Consider the following 18,857-nt stretch of genomic DNA (forward strand, 5'->3'; position numbering starts at 1 on the left):
TCCCGGATAGATGATCTATCGAATATAATTCATTATTTTCGAGGCGCATGAATAGTTCTTTATGAAAAAAAGATGTAACTCAACTTTTCCGTTTCGCTTTTTTTTTTTCATAAGTTCAACCTAGCGTGATGTAAAAAATAATATGGTTACCTGAGAGCCAATGCAAGAAAAAACATGCCCGTTTCATTGAGATTCCGAAATGGTATAACTCTCTGTATTTTCAGCATTTAATACAAAATAACTTCCTATTACAATCAGTTGAGGCCTAGTTTAATGTAAACACTTTCTAAAATTTTTAGCAGCCAACATGAGAAATGCAAGCAGAATAAAGCAATCATCTATAAGAAGGTATAGAGCATGTACTGAAGCTCATGGTGGCCTCTTAGAGCATCTTTTGTGAAATTCAATTCAATGAAACGATACTTATTTTAAAATTGTTGATATGAAATAAAGCAGTGATGCATTAGGAAGTATAGACTATAGAGCATGTATCAGAACTTATGGTGGCCAATTCAAACATCATTTGTGAAACTTTATTCAATGAAACGATATTTTAAAATTGATATTTCTTTTATTATTGAACCCCAACGTTGTGAAATCTATTTTCAAGTTAATTTCAACTTATGAATTAAATTTCAGCATTTTTGTAACAAAGATCTTGACTCAATGTAATAGGAATTAATTTTTACCTTTTTTTCTTAACTACAAAAGTGCTCAAATTCACTTCGTTACTTGAAATTAGCTTAAAAACTATTAACTTTATAACTATAGGGCTTAATAATGAAAGAATACGAGAGAAAAAACCAATTTTAAAATATCATTTAATTGAATCGAGTTTTACAAAAAGTGTTCAAAGTGGGCATCAGGAGCTCTACTAGATACTTTACAACTTCTTATGAATAATTGTTTTATTCTGGCTTACATCAAACTCTGTCTGACTCATTGTAATAGAAATTTATTTTGTATTCAATGCTGGAAATAGAGTGAGTTTTTCACACCAAGCTGGGTTGAACTTAGGAAAAGAAATAAGCAAAACGGAAAATTTGAGTTACATCTTTTTTTATGGAAAACTAGTCATGCGCCCGAAAAATAATAATTCACATTCCATAGCGCATCTATTCAGGAATACTATCCAAAAAACAGTTTGAAAAAATTCCTTCATTTGGAGTCTTGCCTGCAAAATGAGTGGCGAAGGGTGTGATTTTCATGAATTTTTGAGAATCTCCAATATCTCGAAAACCAAGGGAGTTTTACTAAACAAAAAATATATTTTTCTGAATCGTCATAGAGTCCTCTACCCGCAGGCTCCATATTATCCATTCATTACGCCACACCCCGTATAACGCGAGGGCCGTCAAGAAATAAGAAAAATCAAGGATAGCTGGTGGAGACAAAAAGCTCATCAGTTATCCTAACTGATGATAGAAAAATCCTCGAAAGATGGAAGGAACATTACTCACAGGTCTTGAATCAAAATAACGACTCGGATTTATTCATTTTAGACCGGCTCCCCGCGTATAATCGGATGACATCGCTTGATGACGAAATCTCAATACATATATGAAAAATAATAAGTCATCAGGTATAGACGGCGTTTCAGCGTAGATATTCAAAGCCCCGGATGAATACATTGTTAATAGTCCCCTAGCACTATTCCGCAAGATCTGGTAACAAGGAGATGTGCCACAAGACTTCAGAGACACTTTGATTATCAACTCTATAAGAACGAAGGCGATACGTCAAATTGCAACAATTACAGGGGCATATCGTTGCTTAGTGTGGCCGGTAAAATTCTCTCGAAGATTATGGCTAATCGTCTGATTCCACTCTCAGAAAAGCTATAACCTGAATCCAAGTGCGGCGTTCGGCCCAATAGAGGTACGGTTGACCTAATTTTTACACTGCGACAGCTGCAAGAGAATGCCCGTGAACAACAAGGATCCATACAGGCTTTATCGATTTGAGTTAGGCCTTCGACTCGGTGAATCAAAGAACGCTATGGAAAATAATGGGACGCCTTGGAGTAACCGAAAAATTCTTAGCAGAGTGTAAAAGCCTTTTACCAACAACACCGCTAGAATGCAGCATAATGGCTCTACAACCCACCATTTCCTAACCAACTCTGGATTAAAACAAGGCTGTCTCGATAATTGCTCACATGAGTATGACTGTTTAGAGGTGTTGCAATTATGTTCAGATTTGATGGAGGCCTGTTTAACCTGCAGCGCCTCAGAGAGTTAATCACGGAACTTCGATATGCAGACGACTGCGCACTAATCGCTAGTAGCTTAGAAGATCTACAGACAATGTTGGACACCTATACACATATATACGAAGCTTTAGGCCTTAGACTCAATATCGACAAAACCAAAGTCCGCCAGAAAGTCTTCAAACACATATCAGCCTGAATGAAACTCTAGAACAGGTCGAGAGGGTCAAACACTTGGGAAGCTTCATAAATACTAGGGCTAACCTGGACACGGAAATACGCAACCGTACCAATTCGACATCGTGGGCATTCTGGAAGCTAAAGGACAGAGTGTTTCAAAATCATGGCCTCAATCTGAAGAACAAGACAACTGTTTATAGTCCGGGAGGCAGGGCCTTTTTTTTCAAGGAATTTCATCCCGGCTGAAATTAATACTGTATGTTGTAGTCACATTGCAAATGACGAAACAGACCGTCAGCTGGTCAAGTAGCGGTGGGTGCGCGCGTGGGAGGCGGCGGAACTTGGGAAAAAATGCAAAATTTCAAGTGATTTCATCCCGACTGAAATTTTTTATATGTGATATTAATGTTAAATAGAAACAAAATAGTGAAGTCAGCCGATAGGCGGACGGTGGAAAATACGTCAGTCGAGCGCATGAAGTGGGGAAAAAAATTTGAAAATTAAGTGATTTCATCCCGAATGAAAACACCTCCATATGATTTCTTACATATATGGAAATATAAAAATGACCGTCAGCTGCGTGTCTAGCGGGGGAAAGACCGTCAGTCAGATCATTGAAAATTCCGCGCGCCGTATATTTTTGCTCTGACTGACGGTCTTTCCCCCGCTAGACACGCAGCTGACGGTCATTTTTATATTTCCATATATGTAAGAAATCATATGGAGGTGTTTTCATTCGGGATGAAATCACTTGATTTTCAAATTTTTTTCCCAAGTTCACGTGCTCGACTGATGTATTTCACACCCTCCGCCGATCGGCTGACTTCACTATTATGTTTCTGATCAATATCAATATTACATATAGAAAATTTCAGCCCTGATAAAATCACTTGAAATTTTGCATTTTTTCCCAAGTTCCGCCGTCTCCCACGCCTTCACCCACCACACTTATTTTACAAGAAGCGCTCGTTGAATTTTTAATAGACGATTGGTTAAATGATCACATGGCATCGTGGATTGGGAATAAAACAGTTTTCGTAAACTATATGGAATGCCACAAATATGAAGTTGAACAACGTAAAATTCAACGATCATCGGATCCATTGTAAACGTGTCCAGGTCACGAAGAAGCAGACACATATATGGTTTTCCATGTCTGTCACTTGAAATCTGATGTTCATGTAACTCCATATGATTTCTTACATATATGGAAATATAAAAATGAGCGTCAGCTGCATGTCTAGCGGGGGAAAGACCGTTAGTCAGAGCAAAAATGTATGAGCGCGTTCATTCATTTATACGGCGCGCGGAATTTTCAGTGGTCTGACTAATGCCTTTTTTCTCATTAGTTAATCAGCCTACGGATATTTTATCATTTATATTTATTGAAACTATGATTTCGATCAATATCAAACGGGTTTGTTACGATTCACCCATGATATTATACATGTAGATAAAGCAGCAACATCATATAACATACTTAATTATAGTATAGTATAGTATATTTATTTCATTTCTACAATTAATTTACATATCACAGATATGTCAAAATAAAATAGAAACATGTCAAAGCAACAACAAAAAAATATATCTCAGGAGCAATTTTTCTTTTTAGAAAATTCTCTAAATTCTTCCAAGTTATAAGGTTCACACTGAAGTATGTAGCTGTAGCTGTGAATCCTTCTCCGAAAAAAGTCAAACTGATCGATGCCTTACAAATTCCTTGGTAAGCCATTAAATAATTTCATCGCTGCATAATGGACATTTTTCTCCCTTGAAGTTGAGGAGTGTATGAGATAAAAGTAGTGTTCAGTTCTTCTTGTGTTATTACCATTCTTACAGTCCTCAAAGTAATACTGGTGCTTGTGGAGACATAGAAGTAGTCTATATAGACTACTTCTAGTTATGGTCTCTACATATAAATGTAGAGACCATAAACTGTCAGAATGTTGTTTTTTCTAAAGTGACCCCGAGACGATTCTCTATGTCCAAATGATAGTACAGATCTTATTGCACATATAGGTCATTCATATTTTTATCAATTCGTTATCAACCTAATCAACATTCAAATAAATCGCTAGGTACAGGTAAATGTGCTTGGCTCCAAAGGTGGACGATGTATGCCGTTCGAAAGAAATGTTGGTTCAGTTCAGCCTTAGAGGGCGGAAATAACAATCCTTCAATTTTTTTTTCCAAGTTAAGTGGATTACAATCATCTCAACTGCCGTTTGCTCTATTGAATGTTAACACATGAGCAGTGTTAATATCATCAAATTCTGTAAATCCATATATTCCACAAACATAGCATTCTAAGTATGTGAACAATTGATCGAGGTTACAATTGGGAATTTGTTAAATGTCACTCACTGCTTGGATGTACGTCGGAGGCTTCCGGAGAATTTCAAACGTTTTTTTTTCCTTCACGGTAAAATGCTGACTTCAAATTGCATCCACTGAAGGCATGAAATCCTGGCAATACAGAGCACAAATTTGGACCCAATGATGCAAACAATTTGGTGACATCAATGAATGTCTGAATATTGCCGGTCCAACATGCATCGAGATTTGGACGTTCTTCTCGATGAAATTCATATTTCCCAACATAATGATCAATATATCTGTATCATAACATCGCATTGTTACATGAACATCAGATTTCAAGTGACAGACATGGAAAACCATCTCTGCTTCTTCGTGACCTGGACACGTTAACAATGGATCCGATGATCGTTGAATTTTACCTTGTTCAACTGCATATTTGTGGCATTCCATATAGTTTACGAAAACTGTTTTATTCCCAATCCACGATGCCATGTGATCATTTAACCAAACGTCTATTAAAAATTCAACGAGCGCTTCTTTGAAAATAAGTGTGGTGGGTGCGGGCGTGGGAGACGGCGGAACTTGGGAAAAAATGCAAAATTTCAAGTGATTTTATCAGGGCTGAAATTTTCTATATGTAATATTGATGTTAATCAGAAACATAATAGTGAAGTCAGCCGATCGACGGAGGGCGTAAAATACGTCAGTCGAGCACGTGAACTTGGGAAAAAATTTTGAAAGTCAAGTGATTTCATCCCGAATGAAAACACCTCCATATGATTTCTTACATATATGGAAATATAAAAATGACCGTCAGCTGCGTGTCTAGCGGGGGAAAGACCGTCAGTCAGAGCAAAAATATACGGCGCGCGGAATTTTCAATGATCTGACTGACGGTCTTTCCCCCGCTAGACACGCAGCTGACGGTCATTTTTATATTTCCATATATGTAAGAAATCATATGGAGGTGTTTTCATTCGGGATGAAATCACTTAATTTTCAAATTTTTTTCCCCACTTCATGCGCTCGACTGACGTATTTTCCACCGTCCGCCTATCGGCTGACTTCACTATTTTGTTTCTATTTAACATTAATATCACATATAAAAAATTTCAGCCGGGATGAAATCACTTGAAATTTTGCATTTTTTCCCAAGTTCCGCTGCCTCCCACGCCCGCACCCACCGATGGTATTGAAGCTGACGGTCGGTTTCATCACTTGCAATGTGACTACAACCTACAGTATTAAATTCAGCCGGGATGAAATTCCTTGAAAAAAAAGCCCCTGCCTCCCGGACTATTACAAAGCAGTGGCCCTTCCTACGCTTTACGGGAGCGAAAGCTGAACGCCCTACAGGCGAAATATCAAACAGCTTGAACAAACTCAACAACGTCATCTAACGGCCGGTTTCAATAACCGATCTATCCATCATTCATCATCCATCTAGGGATAGACCAATTTGTTCTTTTATGCTTGTTTGCATTTCAATATTCTATCGGCAGATAACGATTCTTACTGGCCCCAGCGATCTATCCCTTCCTCCGAAATGAGGTCAGATAGACAACCTGTACGAAACCGTACAATAAATATACAAAATTAGATAAAATCAAAAATTCATAAACTCAATTCAATCAAATATTTCCATTCGAAATTATTTAGATCATTCGCTCTCTCCTAATTGTTATTTCATGTGTAAGTAGGCCAGGCGAGACAAAGGATTGCAATAGTTTGTTTTAATATTAGACATTCCTTAATCGAACGACTGCAGCAATATTGTGAGTGACAAAAAATGTACTGAATATGCAAAATGTAGGTAATTCGATTTCGTCTTGACGACATTGTACAATTTTACTATATATAGTTTACTAGATTAGAAAATAAATCTTCATTATCAAGTGATCCGCATTATCAATCTCAATCCTCGAGTCTCTAAGTTTTCACCAATCCGGAACTCTTAGAACTTCAGGTAAAAATAAACCATTTTTCAAAGTTAATTACAATTCAATTGTCAAGAAAACAGCACTGAAATGCACCCTGATAACAATTTCCAACGCTTATCTCTACCCCTTACTGCTCGAATTCGACAGATCAAAAAACTGAACTGCCGCTAAGATTATAGAGTAGAAAGATAGGAAACGAAGAACGTCTTTAGAACGTCACCTTCAATGACGTTCATAGGACCTCATTTTTGCGTCGATGACGTCCACCGTCAGGAAATCACCAATTGAGTACGTCATTGAGGACGTCATATTGACGTCACGTGAAGAACGTCTTTACAACGTCACCTTCAATGACGTTCATAGGACGTCATTTCCGCGTCGATGACGTCTACCGTCAGGATATCAGCAATTGAGTACGTCATTTAGACGTACGCTTGCTGCCTGGGGACAATCTATTGAATATAAAGTGTTCTACAGACTTAACACAATATTTGTGTCGAATTTGTCTAGTCTGTCAATTATCCAAGATCGTATTATATTATGACCACCAGGTCAATCTGGATTTTCTTGAATTGTGTAAGCTTATATCGAACAATGTCGATATGCAAACGTTAAAATAATAAGCCTTGTGAAAAGTTTAATCTGCCCATGCCAAAAAACTATACCTTATCATTAACAGGAGTTTCTGTTTGATATTCTTATTTCAGGATCAGTAGAAACGCTCACTTCCGAATATAAGAGATGGTGATAGGTGAATTAGATAGTCTTACAGGGTTTTAAATATTTTCTACATTTTCGTTCTACAGTCTTGTTCTTCTGTTGGTAATGATATATATTTCTTCAATACCTATATCACCTGCACAGAAGTAGGTACGGAAAAGGAGAAAAAACAAACTGATTTGCGTGATCTTTAACCTTCAATATTCAAGGACATCATATTAAGCAAACGAGAAAATGAAGAGGAAACTCAACTCACGATTATCACATTAATCGAAACTCCAAAAATATACTCTTCATTTATCGACTGCTATTTATCTTTATGAAATCGAAATTATCTCAATCATTCATAATAAAACTCATATTTTACGAGACAGCTAATTTTAAATCTACCTGTGTAGCTACAGGAATCGGTCACTGTCAATTTAATTCCAATTAGAGAAAATGTTATGGTCAATGGGAAGAATATATGTAGGTGTACCTATTAAAAGATTGAAAGGTAGCAAGAAATTACAACGTATTCATCATTTGAATGAAGCAGAAATTTTTGTAAACTGCCTTTCAAATGGATATATGATTCTGCCTTCTCGTCATCAAATTATTCTTTTTCATCTCGATGACACAAAAAGTATTATTATTATTACAAAAGGAAAAAGAATTTATGGAGTATTTGAGAAAAAGAACCTTACTTCATATAAACATTATCTGAATAATTCAGAAAAAAGTTTTGTACCCACTTAAAACTATAGTACTATTATTCTTCGATATCAAGATTGGCGACCCAAGTCGTATATGTGTGAGCTGCTTTAAGTGATAGTGATAATAAAATGACGCAATGAGGACTAATCTATTACAGAGAATGATTCGCATAGATGGCTACGCGGTATCAAAACAGATATTTTCGTGTAACTCAAAAACTAGAATGGTGCTGTCAAAGATTTATACGGCACTGATTGGCACTAATGAGGCACTAAATATTTGACATAGTTTCAGAATCAGTGCTTCCAACTTTTGTCATCAGGCAATTACTGTAGAACTAGAAATTATATCGCATCCGTTTTGACGGCACTAATAGGCACTAATTAGGCACTTATTATTGAAACAAAAATTTTCACGAAATTCCAATATGTTGGTGCTGAGCGTGAAGTCAGCACCAAGAACTTGAATTATCGATTTCTCAAAAACTACAATGGTGCTGTCAAAGATTTATACGGCACTAATTAGGCACTAAATATTTGACATAGTTTCAGAATTAGTGCTTTCAACTTTTCGCTAACTTCACGGACCCGGTCTATCCCTAGCACCCATCTATACACCGTTTTGATGATAGATCGATTATTGAAATCAGCCGTTAGTCGCAAGTAGCCCTAAAGCCGGCCACAGACTTCATTCTGATCGCCGTCCTGTTTTGCCCACACACTTCGGTAAATCCTCTCAGTTATTCTTCAGTCGTTTTCGGATCTGTACGTCAAGAAGAGGAAATATCTTTCAGCTGTGGCGGCCGCGGTTACTGTGCCGGATGAAAATTAAAATAATCCTGTAAATTACCTGTACAAATCGATGAAATCCGTAATAAATTGTTTGTTAGCTGTCTTCTGATCCATCGTTATTGAAATAACTAAATGAAATGATACAAAAACAGTACGGCAATATGGTCTAGACGCGATATGCTCTCCGCCAAAGATTATAGAGTAGAAAGATAGGAAACGCCCTCATATCGCTAGTACTAAAAGCCGACTACATTTTGGCCAGTGAAAACACATTTGACAATGAGACGGCGCTGAAAACGTATTCTCAATACAGAAAAACTGTTCAACAGTTTTCTGTTTTATAATTGAGGGGCGCGAAATTCGAATTGTATTGCTTGTATTGAATTTCAATATTGACCTTGTTGAGACCAGAAAACAAACATCCAGAGCGACAAAACAAAAGGATGGTTTTGTTTTGTGACCAGGATGTTAGTTTTCATCTGAACATTGTTTGGAATCGATTGGTATCAATAAAATACGCTGTTGGATGTGATAAATTTTTATTTGCAATATATAAAAAATTTACAAAAATTTGAAATTATGGACAACGAATAGAGCTTTGACTAGGATACAAGAGTACATGGTTATCTGCTATAGGTACGTCAAAGGTGTTTTTTCTGTGAAAACGTTTTGAATTAATAAACTGAGTTGAATTTGTTCAATTTATATCAGAAATTCATATGAATCAATATTCAATTTGCCGTCATAGGATAGGATACACATTTCCGTTACTTACATATTGTTCGGTCCTTTTATAAGAACATAAATTTGAAGCTGGAGCGATCGCTAAATATTTAAATTTCGCTCCAATATATGTCAACACTGGTGGCTTCGCATATGTAAAGAACCATTCGCTTTACACACATTGATTAGAATTGATTGATTTGACGCATTGGCTGGTTGATTGAATTGAGAGATTTTCGCTGTGACCTGTGCTATCAGATTTCTATACAAAATTACGCAATATTGGATTGGTTTTGGTTTTGCCACGCATTGATTTCACCCGCATATTTGAATGGAAATTCCGTATCGCCTTTTGATTGTGTTCAACACCGCATTAGAATAAGAAGTTGGAGCAAATATCAAGCCGCAAAGGGCCCCTGTGAAGAGCTGGGATCTGGAGCAGAGCCCTCAAGCTATCGCAGTTCGCTGTTTTCTTGGTAAAGCTACATTCACAATCAATTCACGGGCCGAAGTGCACTTCGGCACGGAAGCTTAGCAGATGGCGTTCTCCGTTACCATTCACAATGAAATTCAAGACAAAATTTCTTGCAAGTTGCAAACTATCACATCGGCAAGGAATTTCGTGCCGGCTATAGATGATGCTGATGCTTATGCTTTGATCAGTTACATTTTTGATTCATTTGAGTATTTGGTACCAAGATTATTGCGAATGGTAAATTTCGTGCCGAAGTGCACTTCGGCCCGCGAATTGATTGTGAATGCAGCTTAAGTCATCATTGTTGACCGCATTGTTTGTATATGAATTTGGTTATTTTATACACATATTTCGCTTTTGCTCCAGCTTCAAATCGCAAAATTATAACAGTTTACCTGAGCTATCGGACATAACACATATTATTTACAAAATTTTCAGAACCACAATTGAAAAAAACCTTACAGAGGTATACAAGACCTGTATTCAAGCCCGTCAGTAAAATTTCTTCATGCTTTTTTATGATTTCTTCATGGTATGGTCTCTTTATGACACAATATACAAATTGATTGACGAATGAACAAAACACTCACAGAAGGTTTCATGAAACTTCGACTTTCCAAACAACAATTTGACAGTCACCCGATTCCCAAATCGAAATCCATAAAACTTTTGCATTTCTGAATATATTGAAGGCAATTGAGAATCTTTGAATGGACGTACAAAAGTCATAATTTCCCCTAAAAGAGCCCTTCATGTAAGGGATGCTTCTGCATACAACAATTTACGTGGATGAACAGTTCTCAATCGACTTGCAGTGAAATGTTCATTGCACATGGTGTAGTCAGCAGTGTTTGCAGGCTTTTACGTCCTAAAAATTTTATCCCCTTCCTAGCACTGAAAATAAAAATCAATGAATGACCAAGTCACATGTTACGAGTTTTAATACTTACATTCCCATTTTCCTTAATAATATTCGTTTTATTTGATCCACAGTTCTTCACCATACAATAGTTTTCGAACGATATTCTGAGGTTTTCGCAAAGAAATAAGACAAAAATTTCAATAATCAGCAACGATACGAGATTGTCTATGGATACGAGAATCAAAACATTCAAAACCTGTTTGATCAAAATGGCCATCTGACTCTGACATCTCGCAAAATTTCATACGAATTAAAATTTTAACCAGTCTTAGGGCCTTAAAACACATTTGAAACACAGATAGCGCTCACATAACTTTAGTCGCTTCGTTTCCTATCTTTCTACTCTATAATCTTTGCTCTCCGCTACTGAAAAATAATCGCCGATTGTGAACGAAATCCCAACACAGTCAGTTTGGACCGACAACCGATGGACCGTCGGCGTCGTTCCAAAAATCAGGCTCGGACAGATATTTTAACCGACGATTCGGAACGACGGTTTTTCACCACACACACTGAGAAAAATCTTGAGGTTACAATGTGAAATTACCCACATATTAGCTGGACAGGTTACAGTTACACAGTTGGATTATTTTTTTCACAACTAATATCTGGATGTTTCTACAAGGGTGTTGCGAAATTTCATGAAAAATGTAAAACTATCATGTATATTTACAGTGAATATGAAATTTACAGAAAATATGTGTTAATTCTCTGTGATATCACAAGGGTTGTAATATTCACCTGAAAAATTACAACTGCAATGCAATATTACAATAAATTTGCGAATTTCAACATGAAACGGTAATTTCACAACATTATTGTGATCTAATTTTTTTTTTAATTACAATAATTTTGTGAATTATCACATGAAAATGTGATTTCACAACGTTATTTCACAAAGTTATTGTGATTTGAGAATTTTTCTTGTGAATTTGCGAAGAAGAAAATGTTGTGTTGTAGAATTACAATGCAGAACCCTTTTAATTTTAAAATTCCTTCACAAATGTGCTTATACAATGTGTTATTAAGGCGGTTGTGAAATTACCACGAAAAAATATAATTTTACAACATGATATCGCGGCACAATTTCCTTCAAGGATAGAACACTTTTTATTTACATGTCTACAGCAAGAGGAAAATCTTACGCGAAATTGTTGAAATTTATTATGGTCAAAATATTTCTCTCGAATATGAAAACAGAATAAAAAAAATAGATCAATCGGTTTCCATTAGAGCGTTCCAAAGATGCCGCTTGAAATTTAATAAACAACTGATGATCTTGATCTTACGAAGGCCAAAATTGTGCTGTTCTTTTTCCGATCCACGAAGAGTCTCATCTGAAGCTGACTTTTCAGAAGCTCATCTAGTGGCAGCCATAAAGTAAGTCATCGGTGTGTTCTGTGGTGGCAGCTCCAGGAGCTTTCCGGTGTAGATCGGTGAAGGAAAGACGAATTTTTTTGTTGTTATAACTATTCTCTGCATGTCTAGGAGTGTGTGTACAGGATTTTTTTTAATGCTTCCTTCCCTCCTCATTTTGGACTGCTGCCTTATATTGATCTGTGTCCACACACCCCAATGCCTGTACCTCTTTCTAATTTTGATATGAATATGAAAATATTTTGAGTAGGTACCTACTGCTGAAAAAACTCGTAAGTCTGGGTATTTTTGTAAAATATCTATTTTAAAAATGTGTTAAACACATTCATAGCTTGAACGTATAATAATATTACAATATGATTGCAAATATCAAGTCATTTTCCACCTATGCGGTACGTGACGTCGCTCGGCTGGATCCGAATTCACAGCTTCAATGGAATTTCATAATGCAATTGTAAAATCACAACTTTTATCTGCTTCTAGATTCATTCTGTGGCCAATCAAAACCTTTCCTGCAACTGGCACCTGCTCGTTGCCCAATCCCATATCCTATCGTAGATACTCACTAACTTTCTAACTTACCCCATAACCCAATTCATTCTGGAATGATCCACTGTGTCTTCAAGAACTCTGAAGTGCGAAGAGTTATACATGGTTCAGTTTTTTGTTTCCTATGATTTAGTTCTTTCAAGTTCCAAGTAATTCTGCCTTCCAAGTTCCTTCAAGGTTTCAAGTGTGTGACAAAAGAAATATATACTGGTAAGTAGATAGTTCACATTTTTTGAAAGCGATGTTTATTTTTTCGATTTGTGGTTTTCCTTTGGCAGATATTAATGAAAAAAAATTGAACACCGCATGCATACAACTTATTATTCAATTATTCTGTATCGAAATATTGCCTATTGGATTCCTACTTATTTTATTTTTTTTTTCAGGAATAAACCACCGATACGAATTCTTTATGGAAAAACGATATGTGTTCACGTTTACAACCTATGTATTCAGGGAGGCCCTCAATTTAATCTATGGAGATGTTCCGAAGGATGCATTTCAACATTCATCCGGATTCTGGAAGTAAGTCAAGCACGACAAAAGCAAGTTTTATAGAAAACAAATTCATAAATTTATCTATTCCAGAAGATTGTGTTTTTTTTGTTAGAAGAAGACTAGGTATACTTTGTTTTTGAATTTTAATTTTATACTCTTATGATATGAACCGCTAAATAAGCGCATACTTATATCAATATTTTCAGTAGCTGATATTTCACAGTTGAATGCTTCACAATTATGTTGATTTTTTTTTATATTTTGAAAAAAATGTTTAATCATTTTAGGTGATATTTGTGGTTGTTGTTTTTGTTTGATGTTATGTTTCATATTGTTTTTTATATTGAAGATTATATTAATTTCATGTTGTGGTTGTTTTTTAACTGATATAATGTTTCAAATTTTTTCCATATTGATGACTATATTTTATGTTATAGTTGTTATTTTTGATTAATCTAATGTTTTTTTTTTCCAATTGATGTATATTTTAGGCAGTGATTGTGCCAAATTTAGTTCTGTACAACTACTTTGATCAATAACAAAATAAAGACAATTATCCAGTAATTTTCATGGTTATTTCACGAAGTAATTTTAAAAAGGTGTGGGGTATTTCTACAATGAATTCTGGAATTTTAATAAATACTTGAAATTCACAATTAAATTCTGTGAATCTGCTCTGTTTATTCACAACATTATAGTATTTTACGCTCTAATTGATGCTAAATTTCACGACGTATTTTCGCGAGACCAAGAGGTGATTCCACAATGAATCCTGTAATTTTCCAAAATTTTTTGATTTTACAATTTATTTCTGTAAAAATCCTTTGCGAATTCACAGAATAAATGTAATTTTACAGTTGATACCATAAAATTCCATTGTGATTTCACAATGAGTATTCACAGGTTTAGTTTCTAGAAAAATCATTAGAAAAAATTTCATGTGAAATCACAACCAACTTGTGATTTATATTTTCTGTGATTTTACAAGGTTTTCGTTTCAGAATATTCCTTGTGAAATTCCAGTGATTATCGTTGGTCACAAATAACCCAAGATTTTCACTGTAATTTCACTATTTCGTTCTCTCAGTGCACATCGGTTTTTGGCGCTTTTGGAACGACGATTCGAATCTCGGCGATTCGGACGGATGGAAAAGAACGAAGTAAGTGGGCGACAAGGAAATTATAAGTTTGATCGCAGCGATAGTTTTGTTTTTTCAGTCTTTTTGTAGATTTATTCTCGGTAGCGGGATACAGCAATGAATTAAAAGATGTAATTTCCTGTGATGCTCCTCCGCTGGGCTTATATAGGCGCTGGATACTTTCTCGCGGCATCCCGTACTTTCTGAAAATTTACAAATCACAGATAATCCTCACCTACGAATCCTTCTGGCTCAAATGACTGCGATTTATAGACTTCTTCCATTAAAGTTGGATAATCATACACATGTGCTTTCAATATTGCCCTGTCCAGATATCCTGTTGCACCGCCGGTACAGTTTTGGTATTTTCCATGTTGATGAAGGCCACCCGGTCCAAAATATCCCCTGAAATTTCAACTTTGTTTCGATAGCTATCAACAGAAATTGATGAATGAATTCAAAACATGACCTGACTCTGTTTCACACTCAGTTGCAGGGACAATTATTCAATAATAAATTATCTTTAAAATTTTAATGGTCCATTACTCCATTATATTATTATTGACATTTATGCAACTATGAACTAGGTGTCATAATTATGGTGCGATTTGAAGTAGGCTCAAAGTGAATAATAAAGCCTGATATGGTGGCAATTGAGGATTTTATTTTCAGGAATTATCTTCAGTTACAAATTTGGAATTTCTATCAATAATCAATGGGTTATGAATACAGAAGGGTGAACGAACCAACGAGCGCATGATATGTGAACAAAAGCATTCAAATGGAGCCGAAATTACTTTCTTTCAAAAATCAAATTGAATTTTCTATCAAAGGTATAAACCCTTCAAACATGTTTCAAGAAAAAGGGTCCTCAGTAAGAACTTATTTAATCATCACAAAATAACTTTTTTCTAGAGATTGCGTAATGCTTTGAACGAAATGTAAGTACCTTATTTGTACAAAACTGATTGAGGACTTTACTCCTTTTATTGAAATTTGGATCAATTATTCAAAAATGAGAAGTAATTATATGAAAGCCCTTTCATTATCTTCGCCACTGATGAACATCAGTCAATTTTTTATCATCGAACGTTTCAGTTTATCACGTACTAAGTTTCATTCGAATACGCGAATTTTTGACAAAGCTATATAGCAAATTTACTGATGGATGTTGGAGGTCTTGTTAAAGAGGCACTAGGGCCTGTGGGGTGTATTTTAAGACCAAAGTTTCTTATGAAGTTTTCTTCATATTTTGACGTCCAAAATCAAACCGTGAAAAAAAAAACGTTAAATATGATGGATCCAGGGTATTATTTAGGAATGGGTATTGAAAATAAAAATCTTCATGCAAAGAAATCAGAATACGCAAATATGGGGCAATCGCAATGGGCATATCGAACTGAGGAAAATATAATGAAAATCGGTATGCCGTGATGTTACCTTTAATAAATGGATCTTTCATATAGGTTTGTTGAAAATATTTCTAAATTGAAATCTATGGAAATGTATGTAATTTCAGGATATTACCTCTAATAAATTCATTTTTTTTATTGAATGTGAATAAACTTATTATGAAATATCATAAGGGCAATTAGTTATTTCTTCTCCTTTATAGAAATTCATTCGATTCTTATGGGGTAGAAACTGTATTATTTCTATTGAATCGATAACTCAGTCTCAACTTTTTGATTTTTGACGTCATTTCATCTTTTATGTAATGTTTTATATAAAACTTGAAATAAAGAAAATTTATCTATCTATCTATCTACTCATAAAAAAATTTGTTTCATTCTGACAGCCCTAGAACCCCACCTCTAACGATCAAAATGAACCGATATTCTGTTTTTTTTTTCATTCAGAATGTTTCATGGATTCCTTCTGAAGAAGATAAGTCAGTTCAAAAAGATCGGCCGAGGAAATTGATGGCTAAAGTATATAGAGGGATGACTTAAATATCCTAACATAAGTTTTTGTTTATATTACAGCTTCGAAGATCCAAATGAACTATTCAGTCTACGATGAAGCGCCTATTCCTCATTTTTCTAGTATTCTTTTATCATATTAGTCCAAGATCCCAGAGCGATCAGACATAACTCATTTTCACACAGATGAAACGTTAGGATCTCAGTAGAGTATAGTCTCATGTGCTTTGAATACCTGCGAACTGGAGGAGCTTGCCTAGTTCAGATAACAGGTGGAAAAGGTAACTGAAAATAAGTGATACTTAACTTATAGTTCTCGAGATCCCTTCAGTAGACAACGAATTTTGCCCACCCTGTACAGTTATTCAAATGTACAGTCTAATCCACATTATTGCAACAGAAAGAGAAAATTTCAACAAGTATGAACAGCAAGCTCTAGAAATTTCTTTGGTCAAAGAATTCAAAACGCATACAAAACGGATTAGGAATAGAAAACTAATGGCAGATGAACCTGCTGAAGATGTAACCTCTTCGTCATCTGGTTGTGAAACATTCCGAATGACAGTATTTTTAGACAGCTTTCTAGTTGTACTTCAAAAGCGACGAGAAGCAATTTCAACAATAAATTTTCGTTTCTAAGCAACTTGATTGATCTAAACACTGAAAAATAAGTTCAAAATCGAGCATTTTGTCTGGTTAAAATGTATCCTGATAATCTTCAGGATACATGGAAGAATGTTTTGTTGATGAATGTCACAATCACTTAAGAAGGAGAACTGCCACGAACTACGAACGCAATTCTACAGCTTCTAAGAAATAAAGAACTTGAAGCGATTTATCCCAAATTCCCAATATCGACATAGCCTTGCGAATATGCTCATCAACGGCATTTAGTAACTGCAGTAGTGAGCGGAGTTTTTTCCTGCCTAAAGCAGTTATCATTTGTTGTATCTACATATAATAATCATAAATTGCTTTGTTAATTTGTTTGAAGTACAAAAAGCTTTATTATTTGTTAATTTTTTGTTGTTTTGTGCATTTTTCGTATTATAATAATGAATTTTCCTAAAATTTTACAATAATTCATGTTTACACACCCTAATTTTACAATACACACACAGTCAGATTTGTTTCCCGGAAAGGCATCAAGGCTTCCCTTGTTTGTTTTGTTCTCTTGCCTCCTCCACTTCTATCACGTATTTCATTAGGTCTCGTCTAATAGTAAGTACCTTATTATTCCTAATAAAGTAATCTTGCAGTGATCGAAATCACCAACTAATATCAGCTTCACAATGATACATTTCTCAGTATTTTTGAAGTAAATAATTCTTGGGGTTGGATTCAACTTAGCTTAACTTCTTCAATAAAATTGATACCCTCACTGCCACATGTAGGATGTAGGTATAACGCGTTGTACAGATGAAGGGTTTGGGTGAGTCAATTGTAAAAAAATTTTCAACATGAATGCTATAAATGCGTAATTTAAAATAGACGTTAGCAAGAAGGATTCAATAATGAACAACGAAAGAAGAAGCTAAACCAGAATCTACAACAAGAATCGCCTGAATAATATAGATATCCGCTAGAGGGGCGCCAATGATGTGCTTGCCTAGGGCGCTGTCGACATTTAATCCGCCTCTGTGTGGTGGTAAAAGGTGGATCCACCGAAAAGGTAGATGATTCACTGGTAGATGTATTTCATATATTGATACATCTGTTTTATTGAATACTAGCTGACCCGGCAAACCTAGTTTCGCCATTTAAATTATTTCTAGGGTAGATAATAATAACTAACTCATCGTGATTGCTCGATTGGTCGTAAGAAAAAGGAATGCCTTTTTTTCTGTTTTGTACAATTTTTTTGGGAATATTTTGTTATATAAACCTTGCCCTAACAATAAAGCATTTTGAAGTAAACCATAGATCCTCTTTTATTAATATAGATGGAATTAAGTATTTCTATTGTTTCATTCTTTGGAAATTTCAATTTCAAAAAAATTAAATTAAAATAAAATAAAATAAGATTATATTATTTTTTTCATTGTTAGAATCCCTACCTGTTATGACTATTCATTCATTCCTGTCACTTGAGGCTAGGGAAATGTTCATTATGTATGATGTGTTTATTAGTTCTCAGTGGTAAAAAATAAAACTGAAACCGTATTTTTCCTCACGAATCACATACAATGAAAACAAGCGGAATTTAGAAGGTAATTGAAGTTCTAGAGTGTTAAAGAACCTTGTGAGAGCTTGCCAACAATTTCTTCATCTTATTCAACCAACTGACCTCCCTCTCTCTCTCACAGGCGGGGTCCATGTTTCTAAGGGTAGTCATAAAAGTACACTTTAATATATGGCAATTTTCTTAATATCCCGCATCGTTTGCTGCCTTAT

General features: G+C 35.3%; 1 protein-coding gene across 1 annotated transcript in view; it reads right to left on the minus strand.

Annotated features, from left to right (window-relative positions):
• The window catches only part of LOC123309343 (heparan-alpha-glucosaminide N-acetyltransferase-like), a 78,230-nt gene that overhangs the window by 15,078 nt on the left and 44,295 nt on the right, over window positions 1-18,857 (minus strand). Inside the window, exon 8 of the mRNA XM_044892419.1 lies at window positions 14,777-14,946. Coding sequence (XP_044748354.1) covers window positions 14,777-14,946 — 170 coding nt within the window. The remainder of the gene's footprint in view (window positions 1-14,776; window positions 14,947-18,857) is intronic.

This window comes from Coccinella septempunctata, chromosome 1 (genome assembly GCF_907165205.1).
Source record: "Coccinella septempunctata chromosome 1, icCocSept1.1, whole genome shotgun sequence".
In the NCBI taxonomy this organism is placed as follows: Eukaryota; Metazoa; Arthropoda; class Insecta; order Coleoptera; family Coccinellidae; genus Coccinella; species Coccinella septempunctata.